Source organism: Spea bombifrons, chromosome 1 (genome assembly GCF_027358695.1).
Source record: "Spea bombifrons isolate aSpeBom1 chromosome 1, aSpeBom1.2.pri, whole genome shotgun sequence".
NCBI lineage: Eukaryota > Metazoa > Chordata > Amphibia > Anura > Pelobatidae > Spea > Spea bombifrons.
In genome coordinates, this window is record NC_071087.1 from 76,906,879 (window position 1) to 76,929,917 (window position 23,039).

Below are 23,039 nucleotides of genomic sequence, written 5' to 3' on the forward strand. Positions count from 1 at the left end.
GTCTAGTTTTCAAAAATATATGGTTTTATTGGGCACACTGAAATGGCCCAGCTCAAAGATGTACCAAATAGGGCATGGGCAGTGGTTCCCCAAATGCCAAGGTTCAACATTGAAAAATGTGCATGCCCCAAATGTGGCTCTTTTTCTCCCCAAACAGCCAGGCAAAATCATTCATGTGAGGTATCGCTGTACTCAGGAGATGTCGCTGAACACATATTGGGGTGTTTTAAGAGACGTATACCAGAACCTGTTTATTCATACCTGAAGTAAAATGTGTGTGGCAAAAAAATGACTACCACAAAGTTTGACTGGTGGTAGATATGGTGCATGGAAATATTTAAAATACTAGCATTTGAAATACTCTGGGGTGTCTAGTTTTCAAAAATATACGATTTGATGGGGTAAATTGCATTGGCCGGCTTCAAAGATACCCGAAATGGCACATGGGGGAAGAATTACCAGATTTGGAAAAAATGGCTTTGAAATAGCAAAATGTACTTATTGCCCCATAAACGTGTAGTAAATAAGCAAAAAAACATAAAAACATTGGGTATTTCTAAACTCAGGACGAATAGTAGAATCTATTTAGCAGATTTTTTCATTACCTTTTATAGATGAGTAAAAGATTTTTTCAACTAAAAGTTAGTAATTTTTTTTCTAAATCTTTCACCATATTTTATACTTTTTTAATAGTAAATAATATGATACAATCAAAACAACGTCATCTAAAGAAAGCCCTTCTTGTCCTGGAAAAAAAACAATATATAACTTGTGTGGATTCAGTAAACAGGAAAGACGAAAATTACAGCTAAACACGAGCAGCGCAGAAATGTTAAAACGGCCATTGTCACGAAGGGTACAAAAAATAAAATCAGCCTGTCACGAAGGGGTTAAACACTTGATACACCAACAGATGTACAGTTATTACCTGAAAAATGAAGTCACAACAAAAAATGATTTGAATGAGTTTAATCATAGACAAAACCACATTTGATATACAAGGCAAGTGACACAGAACGGAACATGGACAGCTTCACCTGGTATGTACAGGCAAACAATTGATTCAAGATCACTGTCCTAATGCATTAGGGTTTACAGGGGCAAAATACCCTTTTTGTCATGAAGGTTTTAATGAACTCCAGATTACAACTGCCCTTGATTTCTCTTTCCTCAATGTCAGTCTTTCTCTAGAACAATACAGGATCGTAGAAGAACAGCTTGTGGTGTGAACATACCGCAGGGGCAGAATTTCCTCTCTGTGCATGGGAGAAACTAGATGGATGTTAAGATGTTCATTCAGGGCTGTTCATGATTAGAAACATTGTTCCATTCAACATATTTGTAATGTATAGCGAAAACAAAACAGTTAACCCCCAAGCCTGATTTAGTAAAAGTATGAATTAAGGTCGGTATGAACATAAATCTTATTTTGGGGGCAACATTTAATATTGATATATAATAATTACACAATGTTTAATATAATTTACTAAATATATTCAGAAAGCTTGGAAAACTTGTTTCCACAGTTTAAAGAAAAAAATATAAAAAACCAGTGCTCTGTATAGTGTAGACCGTGTTCGCAACTGCAATGAACAACCTATTTTGAGGGATTTTTGTAGGGTTAAGGAATGGCCTGGTCAAAATACCACTGCTTCACCACATCCAGCTCACAGCTTTCCTCCACAGCCTTCTGGTTCTGTAAAGAGATTTCTTTGTTGACTTTGAATGATAAGTCCAAAACCTGGTGGAAAGTCCTGCAAAGAGAGGAAAATATTTTACAAAGTATGTCTCTACAACGTTGAAAGATTTCTAATTAATGAATCAGCGGCATGTCACCTGTAAACCACAGGCTACTTTTGCTTTAACTCATAGCACCCCATGCCGAGTGAGCTGCCATGCATTCCACTCATTCCAACAGTCCAGGATTAGCATAGTTATCCAGGATCTCTGTTGGATGGCTGATGAATCTTATTACATCCCATCATGTCAGGATTCCCACTACAAACCAATTTATTGTGCTGTGTCCGATGGTTTTCTGTGGGAGCAATTATCTGTTGCAATTATCTCTCATCTGGTAGGCAATGATGGCCAAATAAGGCCTGAATAACAGTAAAGAAAATGTGACGTGTTAGGGGAGGCTATAAAAGGCAGTATTTCATTCTTTCCAGGAAATTAGTGGGGGTAAGTTGCATTTAGGAGAGGTGCTGTGGGGGGCAGTTTGTAGGTCGAAGCTAACAAAATCTAGATTCTGGTCTACAGCAGATCCTGGTCCTTATGCAGCACAAAACTAGGCAATGTTTGGTCAACAAGTGCTTTTAGGAAGGTCAGAATTTCTGTAAGAACAGTCCATTGTATTTTATTTTAGTAGTACCGTATTTGCTCGATTATAAGACGACCCCGATTATAAGACGACCCCCCAAAATCAAAATATTAATTTAGGAAAAAAACAAAAAGCCTGAATATAAGACGACCCTATAGGAAAAAAGTTTTACCAGTAAATATTAATTCATGTAAATTATTTTTTCATGTTTAATAAAAGCTATGATTGAGAAAAACATATTTTTTTAAATTTCCTTTTATTTGCCAACCTGCCCCCCCCAGTTATGCCACTCTGCCCCCAGAAATGCTTTATACCCCCCTATTTGCCACTCTGCCCCATGATATGCCTTATACCCCTATATGCCACTCTGGCATATAGGGGGTTAAAAGGCATATCATGGGGCTGAGTGGCATATAGGGGGTTAAAATGCATTTCTGGAGGTATATAGGCATATCATGGGGCTGAGTGGCATATAGGGGGTTAAAATGCATTTCTGGAGGTCCAGAAATGCATTTTAACCCCCTATATGCCACTCAGCCCCATGATATGCCTTTTAACCCAGCATGTACTGGCTGCCTTGGCTTGATAGGAGTGTGATTGCTGTTAGCAGTTTGATATATATATATCAAACTGCTAACAGCAATCACACTCCTATCAAGCCAAGGCAGCCAGTACATGCTGGAACCTGGGGATGATAGTAGTGGGATTACAGCCTCCCTATGCCATGCTACAACCCCCACCCCCCTTACACATCCATGCTATCACACACAAACACATTTAAATACTCATTCATTCCATTAATCACACATACTTCACACATTAAACACACATTAATCACACATACTTACCCAAAAACCCTCCCCCACCCCCTTACCTGAACTGCAGATCTCTCACTCGAAGACTTCTGCAGGGGACCGGCTGTAGAGCAACTTCTCTGGCCCCGCCCCCAGAGGAGGGAGGGGGAGATAGAGCTCTGTGAGGACGCTGCAAGCTTCCTGTCCTCCTGCTTCTAACAGAAGAGACGCTGCTCGCGACCGGTAAGCAGCATGGCCCCAGCAGACATTTTTTGGGGGGTCTGAGAAGACGACCCCGATTATAAGACGAGGGGTATTTTTCAGAGCATTTGCTCTGGAAAAAACCTCGTCTTATAATCGAGCAAATACGGTACTTGAAATTTGTGTTGGCCCACAAACCAAACACAAAATGTCTAGAGGTACACAAGTCATTCAAATAATTTAACAAGAATGATTAGAGATGGTTGGAGCTGCGGACGCTCTGTAGAACCTCTGCAAAAAAAAAAAAAAAAAATCAGTACCGTGAAAGTTCTGCATCAGTCTTGCGCACAGTATCTTCCAGGTCCTTGATTGTGCCAAATAATTCTGCATTTTCCCCAGATGAGGATGATACAGTCTCGTCCAGGAGTGATTTGGAGATTTCCAAGTGTTTCTGCAGCTCCTCTGTTAAACACATACACAAGAGCAAAATGAGCTACTGACAATATTTATGCAATGTTTCACCTTGTGTTGCCAGTAGTACTGGATCTACATTTCTTAATACTGCCACCAAATGAATGCTAACAAAAACAAAAAGGTTACATTGTCATGAGCTAAGGGGGCTACTTAAACATATAATTCTATTTAGTAGAGCAGAATTTTACAGTTTTGTCTATTCGTGCGAATAACTTACGCAACATTGGAAAAACGAATGTTAATTTTTTTCAGTTTCTAGGACTGCTATTTAATCATGTGACCAGTAAGTGTCCCCAATAAAATATGAGTGAACAGGCTGTCTTCTTCCATTGCTCCGTGGTGCAGTTCTTTTGCTTATGTGCCCATTGTAGGCGCTGTCGGCAGTGGACAGGGGTTATCATGGGCCCCCTGACTGCTCCACTGCTACCCAGCTCCATACACGACAAACTGTGATGCACTGTGTGTTCTGACACCTTTCTATCAGAACCAGCATTAACTTTTTCAGCAATTTGAGCTAAAGTCGCTCATCTGTTGGATTTGACCACACGGGCCAGCCTCACCCCCCCCCCACCAGCATGCTTCAATGAGCCTTGGCTGTCCCCATGACCCTGAGCGGTTGATCGCTTTTCCTTCCTTGGACCACTTTTAATAGGTTCTGACCACTGCAAACTGGAAACAACCCACAAGAGCTGCAGTTTTGGAGATGCTCTGACCCAGTCGTCTAACATCACAATTTAGCCCTTCTCAAAGTCGCTCAGATCCTTACGCCTGCCCATTTTTCCTGCTTTTAACACATTTAAAGACAAAATGTTCACCTGCTGCCAAATATATCCCAAGCACTGACAGGTGCCATAAAACCAAGTTTATCAGCGTTATTCACTTCACCTGTCAGTGGTCATAATGGAATTATACACCAATCAACCATAACATTATCTTTACGGCAATTATAGGGCACACATAAGAAGGTATACATTAAAGCGTTATACTCTCTCTAAAAATAAGGCATGACAGTAACCCCCCCCCCACACACACAAAATAACCCACGCAGTATATATTTTATTATTTTTTCCTCTTATTGGGGCTCATGACAGCAAGGGTGAGAGTGCCAGTCAGCTGATCTAACCGGGGCAGGGCTGGCACCTTCTGGCCCAGGGGGACCAAGTAAAGCCTAGTGGCCCCATCGGACTCATACATACTCATGCTACAAACAATTAAACCACCACACACACCCTCTAACAAACATGTATATTATATACACTCACGCTAACACAGATCCTTATGCATATGCACTCAACCTTTGACAGGGTAGTGGTGTGCACAAATGGGCAAACAGCTACTAAATTCACGACATTCAGTTTTGTCATGATAGGATTTTTGGCACTCATTTGTACGAAGGAATGGAACATTAAGCCTTAAGGGGTTTTAAAGAGTAATGCTTAAGAATAGTCTGGTAATAAGGCCATACAGTTATTCCACCAGGGTATTGATCTGCCGAATGCTTTAGTTGATTCAAGCACTATATGCATGGTTTAAGACGTGTTCTTGTAAAAAGATCTGTGTATGTAAGCCATGCAGATCACCAGGTCAAAGTGCAGGCACATCTGACAGAGGTAACATAAGCCCCTGCTGCCAAAGCCACAACCCTAATATGCTCCAGTGTTTAAGTGTTTTCAAAGCAATAAGGTACAGTACAGGGGCTAAACAGAAATCCTTTGGAGTAATCTATTTCTTAAAAGTTTTTTTCAAATTAATGCAAATAAAACTACATTGTATATGGCTGCAGATAACAGCAATATTTACCGATTTAACAGTTACTAGATGGCCGGGGCTGAGCAGCAGTGCAGAAAAATGGTATAAAGCATCTGCTATTCATTAAGTCATACCATAAATTAAAATAGGTGTGCCAAACATCCCAAATGGGAAAGCCCTGATTACTCATTCCAAATGCTAAGTGTGGGGTGTGTTTAAGTCATACTTGAAATAAAATGAAAGTGGCTAAGTGGGTGGTGACCCCCACGCATTTCATTGCTCACATATCCCTCTCTGTAATGTGTCAAATGGCAATGTTCCTTGGTCATGTCTATACAATTCCATCTTTTTGCCAGAGTTTCAGAATTGATTCTAGTTTGACGGTTTAAATAAACTACAATTTGTAAACATTGGGTTCCAGGTACAAAAAGTCAACTTCCGAAACCTAATAAAAGGAATAGTCATCATTGCGTGGCCACAATGTTGTTATTATTGTTTGGCATACAGCCCGACTTCTGTTTGTCCATTGCCTTCAGGAGGGTCTTTCAGGAGGGTAAATCCCTGCCACCGTAACTTGATGCAGTGCAGCCCCCAGGCAGACACAAAATCTGAGTTAACCCAGACTGCTCGTTTTGTATGTAGGAATGATCAGATAACTATCAACTTCACTGTAATTCTGGTTATGCGAAGCACGCCGAGAAGCTTAACCTAGATAATACAATTCTTCATGGACGTGGGCTCTAGAGCTTCCTAATCAATTCAGTGATATAGAAAATAAAATTACCCTCAATGCACTACTTTTTTAATTGGACCTTAAGTTGGACAGCCATACGCAATAATAAGTGAACAGTATCTGTACTTTCCTTCCAAGTGTGTAAGTGAATACTTCACTGGATATGGAGTGTGTGTATGTATGTATGTATGTATGTGTGTGTGTGTGTGTGTGTGTGTGTGTGTGTGTGTGTGTGTGTGTGTGTGTGTGTGTGTGTGTGTGTGTGTGTGTGTGTGTGTGTGTGTGTGTGTGTGTGTGTGTGTGTGTGTGTGTGTGTGGGGGCAGAGCAATACTTCTGCATGAACAGAAATTCTCTGAGTTGTCTACAAAGTGTGGGAGACAGGGCTGTGCAGAGTTATGCTCAGAATTTCAAAACTTCTAACAGCTCCGTTCAGGCAGAAAGGCAACAAATTAATGTACACACTGCCTTTTTGTTTCCCGTCCAAGAAACGGTTTGAAAATCTTATTGTGAAGGGACTAATTGCAACCGAGAGACGCAAAGATCCTTGCTTTATTTTTCAGCCAGAAAAACTATGCCCTGAAAGAAGCCACGGCTAGATCAACATTTTTAGCCTCTCCGATAGTCATTGTGGAAGAGGTGGCAAACAGCAAGGAAAAAGATATGGCAGAAACTGGAATAATGTATGAAATTTGCATACCAAGGTATCTCTGCCGGGTGCCAGCAATATGAATATCCTTTATGGGCAGTTGGTGTCTGGTACAGTCAAGAGCCAAGGCAAATGTTCGGTAATTGTCCTTGAAAGTTTCTTTGGCTTCGACAGAGGGCGCCAAAGCTTCAGTCTGAAACAAGTAAATAGCTGTTAGTAAAAAGCGGATAATTTGACCAATAAAAAAAAAAAAAAAAAAAAAAAAAGGTCTTTTGATTTGTTTTGAAATCAAACAATATCTTGCTGCTTTGCCTAATGTGAAATACACATGCAATATAGATTTTTTCAATTTATTGTAAGGTTGCTATTAAGAATAATATACATACAGTAACTCATTGTAAAGGAAATTACCAATATTGTATTTTTTCTGGCACAAATTTACAACACTTAATTTAGGTTCACATTCTACGGGTACAATTTCGTGTGTTGCTGTAAAGTCTTTTTATATAAAGTCTAATGCCACAAAAAAAGTAGCACAATACCCATAGGACCAGTTGAATCAGGGGGCTCACACACAAGGCTTTTTACAATCTGTTCATCTAAAATCAAGGGAAAGTTGAGGACACTGAAGATGAGCTGGCCAGCCATCTAGCAAGCCTGGTGTAATATTACCACAAAACAGTGAAACATGCTACATGTTAGTGAAAGTAAAGATGAAGTATGGCACACATGGAAACGGTAAAAGCAGTAAGAATGGCCCAAAGAGCTTGTTTTTTTCTATATGTCCTGATTAACATGCTCAGCTAGAGCTAGATAATTATTTGGTCCCCTGGGTTAATATGTAAGTAACCGAAAATCATTAACCAAAGCAATTTGAAAGAGCTACTATGATCTTCAGCAGCTAGCAGAACAACATTTTAAAACAATTATAGAATTATAATCTATTCATGTGAAATGCATAGCTGTAATTGTTATACATTTGAATGGGATTATTTTACCTCTAACACAACAAGATCCATAAATGTGCAGCAGACCTAGAGTAATTAATACATTTCCTGGCCTGACATTTTCTCCTTAAGCCTTGATCTATGGTCCAAGCGAATTGTAGGTCTATCACATATTGAAGTCAACAATTCTCACCAATTTATTTATTTAATTTTTTTTTAAGGCTTCATGAAATTGCTCAGCAACGGAACTGTGTGTGCAAGAAACACTGGAGAGTTTTTTTTCTGTAAGAAAATGCTAAAGGGGCACTTCACAGTAGTTATTGCATTTTTGTCAGCTTGGCCCAACTAGCCATTTTGTATAGTTGGCCTATTTCTCAAGCTAGGTCATTAGTCAAATTAGTTAATTTATTCCTATTGGCTGCCTATATGATACTTTATGCAGTGTCATACATAGGACTAAGCCCATATGCCCATATCATGGGGCAGGGTGGCATATAGGGAGGATAAGGCATTTCAGGAGGCAGAGTGGCATATAGAGGGTTAAAAGGCATTCTGGAGGCAGAGTGGCATATAGGGCGTATAAGGCATTTCTGGAGGTAGAGTGGCATTAAGGGGGTTAAAAGGCATATCATGGGGCACTCTGAATACAGAAATGCCTTATGCCCCCCATTTAACACTCCCCCCTGACTTACCAGTGCTTCTGACTCCCTGGTGTCTAGTGGGGGCAGCTAGTGCGAGTGCCGCGGGGAATTCTCCTCTGACAGCCGGGGAAGGTATGCGCAATGCACGTAGACAACCTCCGTTGCTATTGGCACTTCTGCCGGCACTCAGTGATAGACGCCCGGTGTAAGTGCAGGCAGCAGCTGAGGTTACCAGAAAGGAGGATCCAGGTCCCCTGCAGCGCTGTATTTGAGGTCTGATTACAAGACGACCTTGATTATAAGACGAGAGGTATTTTTCAGACCATTTGAAAAAACCTTGTCTTATATTCGAGCAAATACGGTACTTCTTCTGCTGCTCCTTTTCACATTGGCCTTCACTTTAGTCACACCTCTAGAAAGGTTATCCTTTTCACATCCACGTTCCTATCAGAAAAGGCTACAAACACTATTTGAAGGACTGGGTTGGCTCTAGATAAATTGGAAGACAGCTTTTCAAATCCAAGAAATGCAGAACAGTCTCCTCTGAGATGAAAAGAATGTAGGTAAATTTTTCTGATGCCTGTGGAAAGCTGAATGAATAGGGCCTGTAGGGGAGGTGATGGCTACCAGAAATGCTCTCTTCAGGGACAGATGGTGTAGAAACACTGATTGAAGAGGCTCAAGCAGTGTGAACACGAAACTGCGAAGCACCCAATTAAGGTCCCAGGGAATCATCTTGGAAATAGGACAAGGCCTAATCCGAACTAGAAAACCATCTGACTGCAGATAAGGCGACTAGATCATCCCCCAAAAAGGCACTGATGGCTGAAATCTGGATCTTTAATGGTAGAACGTTGTAATGGGGAATTGAAACCTTCCTAAAGAGTCTAAAATCAAATTAGTAGGACATGAAGTACTGGCAAAAACTTGTAGCTGCACAAAGAAAGGAATCTCTTCCAGATTTTAACATACCTCAGAGATGTGACACGTTTGCGGTTTAACCAAAGGGTCTCTGTAATTGAAGCGAACAACCCTTCAGTTCTTAAAAGTTTCCGCTCAACATCCAACCCATCAGGTGAAATATTTCTGGCTTCGGATGTAAAATTGGTCCTTGCTAAAGAAGGTTCCTTATGACCAGAAAGCACAGAGGTGGTCTGGGACTAAGGGAGGTCAAATCCGCCAGTCTGGAGCTATGAGGATACCTGAAGTTTGATCTTGTTTGATATTTTGCAGAACCACCATTATTATTATTATTATTATTATTTTTATCCTGCCAACAATTTACGCAGCGCTTAATACATATATTCAAGGGGTATGACAAGATGAAAATTGACAGACTAAGACAAACAGATACATTAGGAAGAGAGGGCCCTGCTCGCAAGCTTACAATCTTGAGACCCTAGAGATTACAGGAAATGGTGGAAGCGCATAAGTGAGCTGGAAATTCCAGGTCTGGGAAAAGGCATCCACCGCCAGAGGCTGATCTCCCAGGTTGAGGGAAGAAACGTTCTGACTTGAGCATTGCATCTGGAGGCAATTAAGTCAATCTATGGAAGTCCCCACTTCTGGACTATAAATCCGGAGATTCAGAGACAGTTCTCCTGCCAAGACTAGAGCTACGCTCCAAAAATCTGCTTGGAGTGTTCAAGGCACATTTCACATGGACCGAGGTCAATGTGGTGTAATGTGCTTCTGCCCAAAGGAACAGCCTGAAAGAAATCCAGAGCAGGAGCGGACTTCTGGTGCCACCCTGCTTGTTGACATAGGCTACTGCGGATCCATTGTCTGAGTGTACCAATACGTTCTTGCACGATTCTTTGGTCCCCCAATGATGAGGAGCGCTCTCCACAGCGAAAAGCTCCGGATATTTTTTAGAGAAGACCGGCAGCCTTGCACAAACTTCTCTAGAAAAGTGTCTCCCCATCGCTAGATACTTGTTTCGGTAGTCAGAATCTCGTTGTCTGGAATGAACCACCTTCTTTCTACTGATATAGTGTCTAAGTCCACCAGGTAAGAGAGGCTCAGACATGAGGAATAAGGGCAATGAGATAGTCGAAGGAAAAAAAGCTTCTGTCCCAACGATGCAGAACGCAATTCTGGAGTGTTCTGAAGCGGCCTAGAGCCTAGCAAACTGTGTACCTTGCGAAAATCCTTATGGAAGCCTTTTGGGAGCAAAGCACTTTAACAGTATTTGCTGGGTGTGTGCTGACCCTCAGATGACATATCCCAGGTGTGCTGACTAGGCACCCCTGAATGATTTCTCTGATTCCACTGCTTCATGGTTGAGGTTAGCTTGGGCCAAATGTTGCAGGCCATGTATCACCAATGCAGGTTTGTGAGACCTCTGAATTAAACCTCCAGAATAGTTGAACTGCTAACAAAATATGGGTAGGACACAAAAATGGGCTTGGACAGGCACCTCTGTGGCTGTGAGGTTTATATACTAATTTAGTGTGAAACTCGTTAGACATGGGGTTTTCATTTTTGGTGTATATTGTATACTCCACCATTAAAGTTTCACCTTGGTTGCGTAACTTTCGAGTAGCATTGTGCCCGTTTGTTCCCCTGTAGATCCAGAAAGCTATATATGTGCCTGTTCTGCAATGCTATTGCCACTTTAGTGGTGTAGAGGCACAGGTCAATACTCCTTAAAAAAGACCCAAAATTACTGGATATGGCCTTGCCAGAATGAGGGGCAGCAGCCAAAAGGCATGCTATTTGGGGATCAATTTATCAAAGAATTTGGGATGTCCATTACCACTTTAACTTCCCTAAAGAAGGGTTTTTAATTTATTAATATATTAATACCAATGACTGTATGGTAAAGATACACTATATGGACAAAAATATTGAGACACCTGGGCACTATACCAACAGGTGCATTACCTGACTTGTGGCGAAGGTGGCATCATATTTAACAGTGTCATGTTTAAAGTCACTGAGCTCTTCAGTACAATCCATTCCACTGCCAAAGTTTGTCTATGGAGATGGCATACCTATGTGCTTGATTTTGTACACTTGTTAGCAATGGGTATGGCGGAAACGCCTAAATTTCAATCGGAGGGTGCCCCAATACCTTTGTCCAAATAGTGTAAGCTCTAAAGAATGCGTTACGTCAATTGGGACAACATCCTCTGATCTGCAAACTACTGAAGGGTATCAGGCTGCCCAGGACGCCAAAACCCAAGTACGAAACCTTGTGGGATGTCACTCTGGTCCTTTGTATGTTGAGATACAGGCGGAATAACGACATTGTCTCTACAACGGCTTTACATAGAGCTCTGTGCGGTGACATTGTTTTTGCCAGTTGAACTCTTCCTGTATCACACGAGTCTTGATATGTTAACAAGGGCACACCTACAGTGATTCGATATGCCTGTTGAATGCAAAATCTTAGTTCAGTCTCTCTGCCCACCATTCTGCATGGATGGGGCAACCGGTGGTTTGCTGGGTTATGTTGGACCCCTTTAGGTTGCAGGTTAGTCTTGGAAAGGGTTGCATTGTATGTTGGGCTGTCACTCATTTATTGTATGTTACTGTGTTTTTGTCTCTTATTAAATATCTGTTAAAGTAGACGAACCCCACCGCTATTTCAATTTCCCGCCACAGATTGGTCTAGGTATTTTAAATTTTATTACCTACTTTAAATCTGTTCAAGATCTGTCAGAGGTTGTTATTCATTAGCTTTGAACTTGCATAATCATTGATCCTCAATTGCAGATATAAAATCCCTAGATTTTACAAGCTAGGTGCAATAAAGGTTAGATTTTCTGAAGGACACAGAAGCAAGTATTATCCTTTCTGCTCACCGTCTGTCGTGTTTGTGATCATTGTTTCCCTGCTCTTTTCAGCTTGAGGCCCAGAGTCGGTTCCAAAGGAATTGCTTTTGTTCTCTTCGCTTCAACCTGAGTCAGACCTTGCAATTGTTGTTTGCCTTTCTCGTTGGAAGTTGCAGTTGGAAAGTTCTCGGTTCCAAAGAAAGAGGAAGATGGTGACTGGATCACAGGCTTTATAGAACTGAGTGCACCCTGATTGGCTGAGGGGCAGTGTATGCATATGGGTGTTATTTTTATCCTGATCATTTTAACCCTTTCAGTCCCCTTATGATGTACCTGTAAATGCTTACAACTTGTGGCAAGAAGCCCATTAGGACAGTCAAGTATATCAGACAGCCTGGACTCTCTCCTGTTGGCAGAAGCCACCATAACTGGTTTTGCGATGACCGATTCTGTGTAACGTTGCTTGCTGCGAACACCGATACACTGTGATTCAAAGAATGTCCGAACACGTGATTGGGCATTCCCTTTCAGTAGTACTTCCACTATGTAAAAAGCACTGCGTAAATTGTTGGCGCTATATAAATAAAAGATCGTAAAAATAAAAAAGTCACTACCCCCCAAAGCCAAAGTCAATAGTTTTTAAAATGTAATATAGAGTAATATGTAAAGCATGGATGTGGGCCTCTGGAATATACAAATTTAATACATTTAAACTCAATAAATATTCTTATGAATTTCTATCGTTGTAAAAGGCATTAATACTTTTCCTGAAAAAAAAAAAAAAAGAAATTCTGCAGGTTTGTAAAATATGGAAAAATCGAATGAACAACAAACATATGACAAAAATGATTTCAGTCATTTGGTTTAGGGCTGCATCTAACGATTGTTTTCATAATCAATTAGTTGGCCGATTATTTTTTTCGATTAATCGATTAAAAAACCAATATGCAAATGTTTCATTGGTTTAAAATAATTTAATGAACAAACCGGGTTTTAAAACAAACAGCAGAATAAAACAAAATGTTATCTCTTTACAACAATGGCATTTCTCTAATCGCCTTTTTATTTATTACTTCTTATTATAATAAAAGTGGTATTTTAAGGTACAAGAAACCAAACAATATTTCTCAAACTTGGTTTTAATACCTACAAAAAGTTGCTAGTAAATATTAATTCACATGTAAAACTATTTTTTCATATTTAATTGTTTTTGTATCTTTTTATTTGCCAACCTGCCCCCCCCAGTTATGCATATCTGACCCCAGGCTTGCCACTCCCAGATATGCCTTATACCCCTACATGCCACTGTCCCCCCCGATATGCCTTATAGCCCCCTATACGCCACTCCCCCCCCCAAGACTTGGCCCCCCATGCTCCAGACTCCTTGGTGTCTAGTGGGGCAGTCGGTGAACATCTTTGCTATGCGCATAGACAACCTTCACTGCTGCCTGGCACTTCCGCTGGAGCTTCTATGACTGAGCACCGGAAGGTCATGTAATGCCAGCGCTCTGTCATAGAAGCCCCAGCGGAAGTGGAGGATAGTAGCGGAGGTTTTCTGCGCGCATCGCACAGGCGCCCAACAGCTGCCAGAGAGGAGGATGAAGGTCCCCTGCAGCACTGCGGGGGATCTGGATGTTAGTGTTAGTCACTTCAGAGAATTTGCTCAAAAAAAAAAAAAAAACACACTCCTCTAATATTCGATAAAATCGAATTCAACAAAGAATGAAAATCGTTGACAACGATTTTCATAATTGGTTATCGATAAGTTGTTGAAGCCCTACTTTGGTTATGAAAACCATTGGGACTGAAAAGGTTAGATACATTGTATGTTTAACTTTGCTGCTGTGGAGTAAGATGTATGCATAATACTTGACTCAGTGTCATTCATAAAATCTAGACTTTACTACACCTAGCTTGTGAAATATAGGAATGCTATGTATCTCCAGGGCTATGAGCTCAACACAGTATCTAAATTAGTCAATATCACCCTCTAATGGTGAAATGTTATAGTGCGTTAACGGCTACTTCTAAAATGTAAACTGACAGTGGCTGAGAAATATTTTGTTATTTCAAGATGGGGGAGTTTACACGTTGTCGGAAAGGTAGTTGTAAGCAAATATTCACTATCTGAATACGCCACTACATGTAGTGCTACACTTGTCTGTCTGGATCTCAGCAAACATTTTTGTTGCAGTCCCCTAGCACTAGCTGCATGGGAAAATAGAAGTTTTTCCATTTCACACAATAGAAGAAAAACAAAACTACATTTGTTTAGAGAGAGCTAAACCAAGATTACTTAGGTTGGACTAATGAGAAAAAATTAAGTGTTTCAAGTCTTCCGACAAGGTGAGGGTATCACAGATTGTCTTGGTGCCCACAGTCTTCCCCAGCTTCTAACCGTCTAGCATTATTTGTGTATTTTAGGACTGTTAAATACCATGCATCCAATTAATACATTTGTTTGCATGTTTAAACCCCCCTCCCTATAAATGATTTTATAACTAGTAAAAACAAAGCAAGCTCCATGGCACAGTGTAGTGTGTTCATGGTTGTGGTGCTTACCTGCTTCTCTAACAAATCTTTGAGTTCCTCTTCTCTCTGAAAAAGCATTTTCTCCCGTCTGAGTTTGTGCACCATTTCCTGCAAGTGATCCTTCTCGTCACTAACTATTAACAGACTCCTTTCAGCCTTCTCTTCGAGACGACCAAGATTCTTCTGCATCTAAAATTACAAAACTACTAATAAAACAATGGCAACCGCAGCAACCTTGGTTTCATAAATAGGCTCAACGCACATGTATCATTACGTCACAAAAAAATGGTCTGTACTGGTCCCACCTTATGGAGCAAGTTTTTTTTTTTTTTTTTTTTTTTTACTACGCGGAAGCAATGGATGTTTTTTATGTAATAAATTGGGACTTTGTTTAACTTCCTGCTCTTCTGTTTTCTTTTGGGTAGGCACATGCAAATATTGCCAACAATAATCATTATACATTAAGAAATTCAAAATTATATGCATTTAGGGCTGCAACTAACGATTATTTTAATAATCGATTAGTTGGCCGATTATTTTTTCGATTAATCGGATAAAAAAAATGCAATTTTTTAAAATTTAAAATAATGTAATAAAAAAACGTACAATTTACACTTTCATCTCTTTATTGCAATGGCCTCTCTCTATTCACCTTCTTATTTTACTGACATAATAATAAAAGCTACAAGAACCCACACATGGTGTTTCTCAAACTAGGTTTTAATACAAAGTTATTAGTAAATATTAATTCATATGTTAACTATTTTTCATATTTAATAAAAACTGAGAAAAAAAGCCTTGTTTATATTTTCTTATTTACCAAACTGCCCCCCAGTTATGCACATCTGACCCCCAGCTTGCCACTCTGCCCCCATATATGCCAGATTCCACTGTGCCCCCTGATATGCCTTATACTCCTTATATGCCAGTGATATGCAACTGAGCACCCTGATATACCTTTTACCCCCAGATATGTTTCATGCCCTCCTGATATGCCTAATATCGATATGCCTTATACCCCCTATATGCCCTGAAATTCATAATACCCCCCATACACCACTATAACTCACCCATACACCACCCTGGCTCCTCCTCCCTCCCATACACCACTCTGGCTCCTCCCCCTCCCATACTTCACTCTGGCCCCTCCCATACTCCACTCTGACTCCCTCCCTCCCATACATCACTTTGCCTCCTCCCCCCTCCCATACATCACTCTGCCTCCTCCCCCCTCCCATACTCCACTCTGCCTCCTCCCCCCTCCCATACTCCACTCTGCCTCCTCCCCCCTCCCATACTCCACTCTGCCTCCTGTCAGCAACGGAGGTTCACAAGACACCAGGGAGCCGGGTAGAGAGGCAGAGTGGCGAATGGGAGGGGGAGGAGCCAGAGTGGTGTATGGGAGGGTGGCTCCCATACACCCCTCTGACTCCTCCCCCCTCCCATACACCACTCTGCCTCTCTACCCGGCTCCGTTACTGACAGACACTTTCACTGTAGCTTCATAGAAGCCTCAGCGTAAGTGAAGGGCAGTAACGGAGGCTGTCTGTGCGATGCAGACCCCCACCGGCTGACAGAGAGGATGATTCTCTGTCAGCCGGTGGGGGTCTGCGCGATGCCCACAGACAGCCTCCGTTACTGCCCTTCACTTTCGCTGAGGCTTCTATGAAGCTGCAGTGAAAGTGCCTCATAAATTAACTTTGATAAATAGGTGCATGTAGACAACCCAACCTTTAATCCCCAGGCAGCAATCCTATTGATGGGATTAATTAAATAATGGAGTTCCTGTCTGTGCTATCTTTGTTGGACAGCCAGGCTGGAGCCATCTCTGAGTACCTTGGGGCCCTGTATGACAGGTCATTCTGTCACATATCTCCCCTTTTAAAAAGAAGACTGAACTGGGGCCAGACCCCAACCAGGTCTGCATCCAGTTCAGTCGGAGAGCACAGCTCCGTCGCTCCTAGAGTTGTGGATGCAGGGGGCTGGCAAGAGGCAGCTGTCCCACTAACCAGTACTGGGGTGCAATTAGAGACTGGGTAGTTCGGGTCCCAGACGAGGACAACAGTCCCACTCGCCAGAGCAGGGAGACAGGGTCCATAATCTGTGGGTAGCAGGCTTGCTTTCAGTCCTCTCCAGGGGCCCCAATGATGGACAGTTCCGCCACACACTCCATCACATATCTCCTTTTTCTGGGGGAGACTGACGTCTGATAAGACCACACACGGTTTGACTCCGAAATCAGTCTGTATATCTGGACCACCACTGCCAGCCACAAATTGGTACTCCCCAAAACAATTTAACAAAAGGGCAGTGCTCACCCGCCTGCCCTCTGCCTCTCCCGAAAAATATAACTGCTGCTGGAGAGAATTGACAATTGCACCTTCTCTCTGGAGTCTTCTCAGCCGCTGGGGAGATGACAGGGGGGCGGGGGCCCCTTCAATCCAGGGTTGGGGATCTGAGCCAGCTGTCCAGCAATTCTGGGGACCACAGGTGGCAACCACTGTCTCATCCACCTGTATGGGATACACGTCCCCCAGTGCTGGTTTTGTACCATCCTCTGGTGGAGGAACGTCTGATGAGGGAGGGCAGAGGCCAGCTGCACTCTGACCTGGAGAAAGCTCTTCTATAGGGTTTGCGGGCACCTCCAGTGCTGGTAGAGAGGGGCCGTCCTGCCTCTCTCCTGTTGCCAGTATTTCGGCTGGGGTGGTCTGAGCGAGCTCTGCGGGAGCGTCACGGTTAGACTCAGGAACAAGGGGGAGGGGTGGGCAGAGACCCGCATCACTCTGCCCTGTTGTCAGTGCTTCTGCTGGGGAGTGTGGATCTGGGCCAACTGCCCAACATTCTGGGGACCCAGGTGTGGAGACCGCAGTCCAATCAACTATAATAGTCTCTGGGGCTGCCTGACTGGACCCTACAAGGTTGCTGTGGTCAGGCTCGGGAAACAGGGAAAGGAGCAGGCAGATGCCAGCGGTACTCTGCCCCGATGGCAGCTCTTCTGTTTGGTGGGTGCTTGTGGAGACCGCAGTGCCATCTACTACACCCAGAAAACTTTCTTCCCTTCTCTGGGAAGGGAAATCAATTGCAATCCCTCCTGGACCAACATCCTCAGATGTAAAATCAATTAAATCCACAATCTCTGGATCCGGTTGTGGTGTACAGTCACATAGTTCCGCTATCGGATCTGGGTTAGCTGTCCAGTATCCCTGTGACTCAGGGGCAGAGACCGCAGTCCCATCCACCCCTCCTGGGTCAACATCCTCAGGTGACCACTCAGTAAAATCCATGGTCACTGGGGCATACTGTCGCACATGGTCAAACAACTCTTGATATGCCTGTTCCAGTTCCCATTCTTGTGTGACCAAACAATCCAGGTCAGCCCACAGCTCAGGCACGTATGGAATATCCTCTGCCCTTCGCTCCTGGACGTCTTCCTCCCGACACTCCGATGCACTACCGAAGTCGGGATCCTTTTCTATAATTGCCAATAATAATCCCGGGCCTCCGAAGCCATAGCCCTCTGTGGGACCTTTATCCTCCAGCCCCAGGCACAGCTGTGCTGCGTAAAACCACAGAGCCCGATATCCATCGTCCAACCTCAGCTCTGTCTGGACCAGCACCTCCAGCTCAGCCACCCATTCCTCTTTGGGCTGCTTCCCCAAGAACGGCATCCGCAACTTCCGCTGGAGCCAAAACCTTTCCTCAAAGGTTGGGAGGCTTTTCCCCTTGTACTTAATTTACAAGTGGAGAACCTCCCTCCAGAGCTTCAGGCAGGTACAATTCCTCTGGATCAGCTCTGCGTAGGTGACTTCCATTCAGATCCCGGTGCAAAGGAAGTGTCCCTCAGACTAGGAAGCAATCCCACCGCTTGCCACCAATGTAACGGGTTCACCAAGAGAGCTGTAGTAACTCCCAGAGATCACCCAGACGTATCCTCCTGTTGTCCCCGGAATCACTTCCAGCACCAGCCAGCACGCGCACCCTGCTATGTGTACCCAATAAGTAGACAACTACCATGAACTGAGTACAGCAGGAATGAACAGTTTATTGAGGTAAAACATAGACTCATATATCCAGTGAACTGCATTAACATAAATTAACATTGATAAATAGGTGCATGTAGACAACCCAACCTTTAATCCAGGCAGCAATCCTATTGATGGGATTAATTAAACAATGGAGTTCCTGTCTGTGCTATCTTTGTTGGACAGCCAGGCTGGAGCCATCTCTGAGTACCTTGGGGCCCTGTATGACAGGTCATTCTGTCACGAAGCCATCTTGTGAATGGCGGCAACATCATTTACATGATGGCACTTGTGGTTGCTCTTCAGAGCAATCACAAGACTATTGGGGTAGGAGGGTTGTGTTGCTACATGCCTCAATATCAAGGCACGTCACCAACACCGTTATGCTTAGGAAGCGATTCCTAAGCGGTTTTATTCTGACGCTGTTAAGGTGTTAATAATGTGAAGAACAGTTGATATATTTGCATTAAATATAACAAGATGTTCAAAATGTCTTGCAAACCGGGTCCACAAAATGTAAAAAGGTCCAGGACAGTAGGTATAAACAAACAAATGTTTACTGGAAAATACACTTACCTTCATCGCAAGATATGTTAACAATAAGGTTTGGGATTCCAACATCTCTACCATGTCGTCAGGAAAAGCGTTTACCTGTGAACAAAAAATAATGAAGACTGAATCTATGTTTATATGAACGCTGTATAGACCTTTTCCACCACTGTTTATGCTACTTATAGGGCAGTCAGGTACTACTCTGTTGGTTGTAAGGAAAACATAACTTTTTACTGATCCCTTACCATATTTCCATTTAAAAATTGTAAGTTGCCTATAACTTGTGGTTTTTAGTCAATATGAATCAGTTAAAAGAACCAGGTTACCCTAAAGTAAATAGAGTTTTGTAGCATGTGTGTTAAAGCCCTTATATTACTTCCCTGTTCTGAGCTGTCCTATAGGCTGTCCTAAGGAGATCAGATTCCACAAAAAAATAACATAGCTGTTGTCAGTGGAGAATAGTATTACTAATTTCTATAAAGCAATAGCATCATGCAGAAAAGAAAAAAAAAAGCCTATGAGCGTTTATTTTTTGGATAGGTTTTTTGTTACAAAACATTAAATTTAACCTAAAAAAATAATTTTAGTGTGTATGTATGGGTGTATATACAGTGTGTGTGCGTAAAAAATAGACACAGTGATGATTGAACTCCCTGTGTGGTTAGAGCAAATCAACTTACAGAAGAGGTGTCTTTTTTCGCTTTTTTCTGTTCCGAAGCAGACACTGACTTAGGAGTTGATCTCTGCATGGTTTTATCTAACAGAAAATATGTAAAACTGTTGAGGCAATGGGGCAAAAACATACTATTCACTATATTTAAAACATTTCATATCCGTTAAGTTGTAATATAAATCTCTACACTTGGCAAAGTATTATATGCTTAGATATCCCATGAACAAGTCCATGGCAGCCGTACATAGAATTGTCGGCCTCCTAGTAATGAATACGCGACAAAGCAAGAGATCAGCAGACACTGATTTTTTATTTTTTTTATCACTAACAATTTTTGCCAGCATGGGAGAAGGTTTCTCACTCTCCTCCCTGCACCGATCACACTGTGATCTCTATGCAATTCCCCACAGACTTGCATAGAGATCAGTGTCTGATCAGTGCCTCATCGGAGTGATCAGATAACTCAGCAGGGTCTGGACAGACCCTGCAGGGGATATCCTGTCCTCCGATGGCCTACCGGGTGACGTCAGCAGTTTAAAAGTGTAACAGTTTTCCGGCGCTTGCGCTGGAAGCTGTTACAGGAGATCGGGCAGCGAAAAAGCCAGCGATGCTGGATTCTGCTGACAGGGGGGTCCAGGGTTTCTTTAGATGCGTTTTATGGACGTGCCAGTAGTCTTTAGGGGACTGAAGGGGGTTAAAAGCACCTGAGACATAAATATTTGGGAATCCGTCACACTATAAGGCCATATATTGCTTAGACCGTCGCTGCGTCAACAAACCACAATTTTGAGCTATTGGCTATATTGCTTACCAAGGACTTCAATTATTGGGACTGCACTGCATTTTAACCCACTGAGACTCTTATTCAATTTAAATCCATCTATAGACACCATTAATGAGACACTTGTGTGGTAGGTGGGGTGCTTACCCCTAAGGTTTGGTCAGGATCTGCAAATCCTGTTTTATAGAAACAAAGTAAAAACAAACTGATCCACAACATAACCCAGGGCTTGACAAATTTGTTGTGAATCTAGGCGCCAGGTAAAAAAGTTAGGAGCCAGGATTTTTTTAAACTAACAGTTGGTCAGGAGTGATCTGATCATCATCACCCCACTTACTAAACTCACAGCATTTGACCTGGAAGCACCCTGGACTTTCAGGTCAGTGCTGGTTTTTTTTTTAACCCTTTCAATGCTGATGTTCCATTGGAGCACAACATTGACTGATATTTAGTCCCCAAAAGCTTGTGGGGACAAATGCTAACCCCTGCAATGCCACGAATGTGCCATACACAATTGTGGCATTGAAGGGGTTAACGCTGCACTGTCGCTCTCAGGGAGCGATCAGGCAGCAAGGGGGTGACTCACGGGGAGACCTAAGAACCCTCTCCCCTGTCCCTGAAGCTGCCTCTGGCAGCTGGCACTCAAATTGCTGGTCTATAGACCAGCCATTGCAGGGGGAGTCTCTGGTGACTGCTGTAGGCTTCCATGCCTACAGGAGTCATCACAGGGCTTGTGGGGGCTCGTTTTTGCTGTTGCTGGTCTGCCTGGAACCAGGCAGACCACCAGCAGCAGAGCCCCGTACAATACAAAACGGGAATTAACACCTAAATGCCGCGATCGCGGCATTGAAAGGGTTAACGCTGCACTGTCGCTCTCATGGAGCGATCAGGCAGCAGGGGGGTGTTGGGTCAGGTCCCCATACTTGTGTGGGGGCCCCATCAACACACAACCCCCTTCCCTGAAGTTGCCTGTGGCAGCTGAAAACGCGATTGCTGGTTTTGCAGCAACCGCGTTTTCAGCCTACAGGCTCACTCCGTGGGAGTGATCTCAGGCTCGGGGGCGGGCTCGGAGTGGCTGTGCTGTCTGCCCAGACTCCTGGGTAGACAGCAGCAGCAGCGCCCCCGTGTGGTGACTCAGCCTCTTACATCCACAATTTTTTCTGGATGTAAGAGGCTGACAAAACCTAGGCGCCAGGACAAAATTCTCTGTCGCCATGGCGACCTGGGATTTGTCGAGCCCTGACATAACCAAGTACATTATCAAATGCATAGTCTAGTCCCCCAAAGCTATTAATATTAATGTTTTGCCACCAATACTCTTTTGGTAAAAACCATCTCACTTTCAGTAGCAAAAGCTGGGAGGGGGACAGTAAGAGATCTAGTTTTCTGACACCAATAGTAAAAGAACAATTTGCCTGCAAAACACTCCAAAAAACATTGGAGTTGAAGGAAACTTGACTCGGGTATGCATTTTACAAACACTTAAGCCTCAGAGTTTTCTCTTTTTTTATGACATTCCGAGGTAGCATTGTAACAAGGCATATGACAAAACCCATACCATAAGATAACTAATGGTTTCAGGTCACACTGGTTGGACCATTTTCTGATTATCCTAACACCACAGGCGAAGTTTAGGAAATCAAATTTACATTGCTGGAACTTATAGGGGGTGCTGGTTTTCCAAAGTTTAAAATCTAATGGGCATGGCTATAGGCATAACGGACCAAAGTAAGCAGGGTGGTCAAAGTGGGTACAACACTGGTGGGGGCAGCTATGCTCAAGCACTAAAAGTAAGAAATACGGTCTCTTAGCAAAGTGTTTATCGTCTTGTCTCATTTTGCAGTATGGATAAAGGGAAATATCACTGCTGGAATTGAATTGGTACAATCCTGAAACATACCATTAATTACAGAAAGGTCCAGTTCTGGACGGCCAGCTCTGTGTCCATCTAATAAAGTCGACTGCAGGTCTTCTTTCCAGAAAAGGTTTCCATCCATGGCACTGGAAGGCACACCTAGGTAAAACACATTGTTTAATCTCAATTGTCACACTGATGGTTACCAATTCAAAGATAGAATATCATTTGGAAGCCAGTCAAACCATCAACATATCTCTGCAGGATCTGTTCTAACCTTGTATTTATGAGATTTGAAGCCTGACTTAAGATATGCCCTCACATTTCAGCCATACAACG

The 23,039-nt window shown here is 42.7% G+C and overlaps 1 protein-coding gene across 1 annotated transcript in view; it reads right to left on the reverse strand.

Moving 5' to 3' along the window:
* Nucleotides 1–1,610: 1,610 nt before the first annotated feature.
* HAUS8 (HAUS augmin like complex subunit 8) overlaps nt 1,611–23,039 on the reverse strand; it is a 35,793-nt gene continuing 14,364 nt past the window's right edge. Inside the window, exons 5-11 of the mRNA XM_053464292.1 lie at nt 22,746–22,859; nt 20,072–20,148; nt 19,416–19,490; nt 14,848–15,006; nt 6,970–7,111; nt 3,636–3,777; nt 1,611–1,754 (exon numbers count right to left, since the gene is read on the reverse strand). Of these exons, the coding sequence (XP_053320267.1) occupies nt 1,622–1,754; nt 3,636–3,777; nt 6,970–7,111; nt 14,848–15,006; nt 19,416–19,490; nt 20,072–20,148; nt 22,746–22,859 (842 nt within the window). The 3' untranslated portion in view covers nt 1,611–1,621. The remainder of the gene's footprint in view (nt 1,755–3,635; nt 3,778–6,969; nt 7,112–14,847; nt 15,007–19,415; nt 19,491–20,071; nt 20,149–22,745; nt 22,860–23,039) is intronic.